The sequence below is a fragment of the Antrostomus carolinensis genome, unplaced genomic scaffold (assembly GCF_000700745.2).
Source record: "Antrostomus carolinensis isolate BGI_N321 unplaced genomic scaffold, ASM70074v2 scaffold26634, whole genome shotgun sequence".
Classification (NCBI taxonomy): Eukaryota; Metazoa; Chordata; class Aves; order Caprimulgiformes; family Caprimulgidae; genus Antrostomus; species Antrostomus carolinensis.
In genome coordinates, this window is record NW_010309117.1 from 26,623 (window position 1) to 32,798 (window position 6,176).

At 50.8% G+C, this 6,176-nt stretch overlaps 1 protein-coding gene across 1 annotated transcript in view; it reads right to left on the minus strand.

Moving 5' to 3' along the window:
- CRAT (carnitine O-acetyltransferase) overlaps positions 1-4,862 on the minus strand; it is a 13,278-nt gene extending 8,416 nt beyond the window's left edge. Inside the window, exons 1-4 of the mRNA XM_010166012.1 lie at positions 4,719-4,862; positions 3,077-3,340; positions 2,500-2,618; positions 276-329 (exon numbers count right to left, since the gene is read on the minus strand). Of these exons, the coding sequence (XP_010164314.1) occupies positions 276-329; positions 2,500-2,618; positions 3,077-3,340; positions 4,719-4,862 (581 nt within the window). The remainder of the gene's footprint in view (positions 1-275; positions 330-2,499; positions 2,619-3,076; positions 3,341-4,718) is intronic.
- Between the last annotated feature and the right edge of the window lie 1,314 nt (positions 4,863-6,176).

Sequence of the window (6,176 nt, forward strand, 5' to 3'; positions counted from 1 at the left end):
AGCTCTGCAGGACTGTCAGTCAGGCTCACTCCCTCTAAGCACATACGTGTGCCAATGGAATTATTAAGGTAAACAAAGAACATGAAGAAATAAAAGTAAATTTACTCTTTTCCAGTGGTAGTGAGCTTGGCAGTAAGTGAGGATTTTGATTACAGTATCTCTTGCAAATAAGTGCTGTCTACTCTTGCCTTCCTATTTGAGAGATTTATTGACTAGGCTCAGCCTCTCTGTGACAGTAAGGAACACGTGAGGAGTCAGGAGGGTCACTAACTCACTTGTCAATCATGGTCTTGAAATCCAGGATGCCCTCGATCAGCTTGGCAGCAAACCTGGAAAAATATCAAATGTAACAATTTGAGCTTCAAACACGGAACATCTGGGGCTGAGGAAGTAGCTGAGGAGGGCTAGCAGAGCTTCTCCTGCTCCTTAGAAACTTCAGCCTTTCTGCCAAGCCCCTGTTGTCCTGTCTCTGCTTTGCTGATACAGCCACTCTGGGCTGTGACTGAGATGGCTGGATCATCTCAATCACAGCCGTGTGGCAGCTGCTGACCGTGTGGCACTTCTTAATGCATCTTACTGCATAGCCAAGGAGCTCTGGGCAACTGAAAAGAAAGCAGGGCTCAGTCCAGATGCAGAAAACAGCCCTTTAACAGCAGAACTTTTTACTGACCTGATGTGATTTTGTCACATCCTAGTTCTGAGTCTTAGCATTAAAACAGCACTGAGAAAAGGGGATTTTTACCCTTCCCTGGGGCCACCTCTGAGTTTCAGCTGTATCTCCCTGCATCCAAGACTCACCACTGCTGTCTTAGTTCCTACCCCATGAATGTCCTGCTGCTAATGCAACACTTAAGAACATTCCTCTGGCATTGAGGGATCTGAAACAAATGCAGGCATGCTGACACTGAGGTGTTGTGTTTACCAGGATTAACTAAACACTGCCAGTGCCAGCTCCCAGCAGGGAGCGAGGTTGTGACAAACCACATCAAACTGCTTAGCCTGGGAGTAACAGGTTGGCCTACTCTGACCTGGGAGCTCCCACCCACGCATGGGAGGAAGGAGGCAGGAGGTCACTGTGACAAGAGGTCACAGTCAGCTGAGCTTCAAAGGCTTTAAAGTGATGAGAGCATTTGGCGTTTGCAGGCAGTGTCATCTAGATTTGCTCAGCCTGCCCATCCCTAGTAAAGATCAAAGGATGTAACTCCAAGAACCTAAAGGCTGTTAAACAAATAAGACATCCTGCAAAGTAGTTTTCTATGAAAATCTCACAGCCTTATTGCAAAATCTGAGGAAATGAAACAGCTGGGGAACAACAGCGAGAGAGTCTGTGTTCCCTTCCAGAGAGCAAACAGCCTGGGAGCAGCGTTAGGGCTGGAGGAGGAGACAAGGGAGAGGTTAGCTGACTTGTTTTCAGTCAGCAGTGTTGCCAGATTAAGGAATGGAGAGCTCCACTTTCTAAACTTGTCATCTGTTTCCTCAAGCTCTAGTCTCAAGCCACGCTGTCAGACTTCTTTCTGCAGCCACGAACTATACAAACACACATATAAATGGTGTTTTACATGGGAGCCCAGATCTTCATGCAGCTGCTTGATTCCACGGGTTGGGGCACTTGTAGTGCTCCAGATCTTATCTTCTATTGGGATAACTTAAGAGTAAATAATATGAGAAAGAGCTTCCAAAGATGTTCATCTAGTCTTGCACTGTCCCTGTAAGGCTCCCCCTCTCCACCCCTGCTCAGAGGTATCCCAGGTTGTGGAAGGGAGGATTTGTTCTCACCCTCACTGCTCCCCAGCTGGTACTTTTGATCTGCCAGAGCAGTGGTGACTGGTAACTGTGGCAAAGGTAACCCTGCATAAAGGTCAACGCTGAAGTTTTGCAGATGGATTGAACACACACGTAGTGGTGGTTAAAAATTAAAGGAAGCCCAACAAGGAGGAGAGGACAGGGCAGGGTTTGATTCCAAAGAAAAACTGGGAGTGGAAAGAGGCTGGTGACTGTTCAGTTTTCCAAACCATAAATCCCCAAGTGAAATGACACAACAGGGGACAGTCCCCTGCAGCAGGTTCCCCCACCCCTTTGAACTAGCAAACTCCAGAGGCATTTCTCATCTCCCTTACATGTCTGGGCTGCTTTTTATGCCTCCTTTAACTTCACACACAGCCTTAGTGCCTCTTAGATATATCCTCACAGTGCCTCCAGCCAGCAATGTGGCCATCTTGCAATGAAGATCTGTGCTAAAGCAAAGACCAAAACCCAGGTTTTTAGTCCCAGTTCAGCGCCTGAACCACTGGACTCTTCATTTTTACCTCTTCATGAAATATTTTGTCTGGTGCAACCAGAAATCTCCTTACAGCCTGGCAGCCTCTCCTTATGTGTACAGCCCTTTGGCACAGCACAGACAGCTATCAAACTTGGGGTCAGCCTGAACACCCTCCTCCTTGTCCAGCAGAGATAGCTCACCCCATCTGAAACCTAGGGGAGGGTAGAAAAGGACTTTACCTGAGCTGACCTTGTCGATCCAGAAAATCCTGCTTAGGTAAAACCACACCTGGGCTGGAGTGGACCACAACTGGCAGGCGATACTCCAGGTAAGCTGTCTTCAGCCACCAGTCGGAGAGCTGGGATGGAGAAAGGCAACATCAAGCACAGCATCTGCTGCTGTTTGACCCCAGCCCGGCTGAACGGTCTCAGCATCCTGCCCCCAGTTCTGTTTGGGTTTTATGCTTTGCACGTGGAAGGGTAGAGGGGGATTTGAGCAAGGCGGTGGGGGCTCCTGGAGCAGGGTTTGAGCAGAGGGTTTCCTTCATCTTCTTGGGGCAGCTGTGTGATGCCAACAGGTTAGAGGCTTCAGCAGCCACCGACAGGGCCAGCGACTCCCTGTTCTGCCATAAATCTCTCTGCTCACCCAAGAGCTGGTGAGGAGCTTGCACAGCTCAGGGAGGCAGGCAGCAGACTGGTCATGAAGGTGATGCCATAAAAACACAGGTGCCAGTGGATGCAACCAGGATGCTGGAGAGGCATGCATCAGACCTCCACCCTCCCTCCCCAGAGCCTGGGGCCAGGAGTCCTGACCTACCCAGTTCTCTGTTTTCTTGGCTCTTCTCTCCAGGCCTTTCTGCAGCCTCTCCCCGACTCCTCCCGGCTTGCGGAACTCAGCCACCAGCTCCTGCGTGTGGTTCAGCTCCTCCTCGCTGATGATGGGCTGCAGAGCCAGCAGGTAACGGTCCAGCGTCTGCTGGAGCGGTGGCACCGGGAGATGGGGCAGCGCCTCTTGATGCAGCTGGAATCTGCCTGGGATCTTGCCTAAAGCTGTTGGCTTCAACAGGCCGTAGGGCCTGGCCTGCAAAGCACAGAGCAAATGTCGAGACAAAACTTCCCCCCGATGTGCAACGAGGCAGCACATAACCTGCAGCTGGGGGTCTCCATCCCAACCCCTCTGAGGACACACAAGATGTCTCAGCATGGGAGCAGAGCACACAAAGTGCAAACACAAGGCGCTGATGATTGTATCTAGAGATGGTTGTAGGACACCCAGAAAAGCTGCAAAAGAGAAACTTGATCTCCTGAGATACTGATTCTCAGTTCATCAGAGGAAGTGCTGCCAGGATAACGATACATCTCCCACTCTCTGGGCACCTTCCAGCTGAGAGTCTCCATGTGTTTGACAAAGTCAGACTCTTCCATCCCACGGTAAGCGGGAAGAAAGTAAGTCAGGAAGGAAATATTCATCTTATGTACTGTCATAAACTGTTTCATTACTTCTTACAGCAGTGTTGTAAGGCCAGAAAGTCAAGCAGAACCCTTGTGTCAAATTAAACTACCCTCTGGGCTTTGAGGAGGCAGAATTTGGATAAGCAGGATTAAAATGCCTCTTCTCTGACTGGTCAGGGATGGTACATGACCAGTGATGGTCAGGGAAGGACTGGCTGTGATGGGTAGGCCTTGGGGCAATGCTCCTTTACATGGGTGAACCTCCCAGTTACTGGAGGACGCAGCTATATTAAGAGAACCTCTATCCAGTGGTACCAGTATGGCACTGGCCAAATCACAGGAGCCTTTGGAGAGGGAACAGGGAGAACTGGTCAGGAAATTGTGGCTGATGCCAACAAGCTCCTGGGATCTAACAGGGTCATACAGGAGTGAAAGCACCATGCTGTTTCCCTGGGTGGAGAAATGAAATGGAGCAAACCCAGTTGCTACCCAGGAAATGAACTTGTCATTTTTCCCCAAAAAGAATAACAACATCCTCTTGGGTGCCCAGAGATTGACACTCTTTGGCTTGAAGATGTTTAAATTGTACTCCAGAGGTTTTCAGTTCCCTCTGCTCCTCCCCCTCCGTTGGATCTACTGAATCAGACACTCTCCTACAGGACTCTGGACTTTGCATCTTCAGTACACTGAGGACGCAAAGCCAGTGACAACACACCCTTTGATTTCCAAGGCAATGAGAAAATTGCTTCCCCACCTCCTCCCAGCAGTTCAGCACAGAGAAGAAGAAAGACAGAACTAAATCTGCAAGGTGAGAAAGCCTCGGCGTGCTGCTAAGCCCCCAGAGATAATGCTCTATGCTCTTTGTAGGACCTGGCAAGAACTATGGGATCAAGGTTTGGAGAAGAACTGTTAAAAACAAGAGAAGGGGGAATTACTGAAGCATGAAAGAAAAGTGGGGCTGGGAAGAAATGAAGGGTGTTAATCATGGCAGTGTGGGCATACTGTACCTTCTCTGCTTGCTTCTGCCTCCTATCCATGGCTGGTAGGACAGAAAAGATCGTAAACCTCTCCCTCGGCCTGTCTCGGTTTCTTCTTCCACCTGACAATGTGCTGCCCGAGCCGGGCGTCACCTCATTAGCCAACTGCCACATGACTGCTCTGATCAGAGGGCTCAAGGCCAGACACGGGCCAGGGAGAGGACAGGGGTGATCAGACCATCAGGTTGAGTCAACTGCCACGAAAGTGCGTTTCTGGGAGGACGTCCTGTGGCCACTGACCATCAGCCCTGCATTGCCCGGTCAGTGCTTGCTGATTGATGCCCTGTGGGCAGAGTCCCTCTCTGATCATTAGCCCTGGGCCTCCTGCTGTGACAGAGGTGAGGGTGCTGGGGACATCGTTCCCTCAGACTTTGCCTGGACCGTGAAACTACAGCGGCCATTGTGAGAGAAGCCTGAACATCTCTGGGCAGGACAGACCCCAGTTTATGTCCTGGAAGCAGATGACACTGTAGGTTGCCACCGCAAGGGACAAGCTGCATGGAGCTCTTCTGTGGGCGATGGGCAAGTTAGTCCCTGGAGAGCTCTCCAGCAGGAACTGGACAGAGATCCTGCATCCCTGCAGGTGGGAGATGGGAGCACCTTCAGTTTGGGGCTAAAGGTGGTGTTTGAACTGCCCTCACTGCCCATGTGTGTGGTCATTAGTGCGAGCTGAGACTGTGGGGAAGTTTGGGTTGTCAACCCTTAAAAAAACCCCAAAGTATCTCCAAAGCAGGGCCAGGACAGAACTGTGCAGTTGCAAGGACTATCACCTCCTCCTCTCTGTCTCTCTAATCAATGGAGGGGCTGACAAGCAGAGTCCTACACAGCTGAGATCAAGGATGATGATTCCAAACAGTTTCAGATTTTCCCTGGGGTAACAGTGAAAAATCTCAAACTAAATTAACTGAAAACACTGGATGTGAAAACACAGACTGCACTTGTATCTTAGCACAATTATGTCCTCTGCTTGTTTGGTCTGAGGTCAAACTGAAGCGTTTGGTGGGAGGAGGAACAGCGATGGTGGCTGAACAGAGGAGGCAGCTGGCAGCAATCAGAGCAAACCCTCCACCTTTCCCCACAGGCAGCAGGGAAAGCGAACACCAGCGGAGCGCGGGGCGTGCAGACCCGTCCGGCTCGCGGGCTGGCACTGCTCCCCAGCTACGTTCCAACGCAGCAGATGACCTTTTCCAGAGCCTGCAAAGCTGGTGGGAAATCCACCTGCAGCCTTAGGGGCAGGAGGAATTTCAGAGCAGTGTCTGATTCCCAGCACACACAGTGTCCGATGACAGAGGCTTGTCTTTATTTTTCAATTAGAAGCTGGAGACCCCCCTTGAGCCCAGAGACCCCCAGCCCTGCCTGGCCTCTCGGAAAGTGTCTCCGGGAGCAAATCCATCATGGAGCTGCTGTCACCCCTCTCTGCCTCCTCCT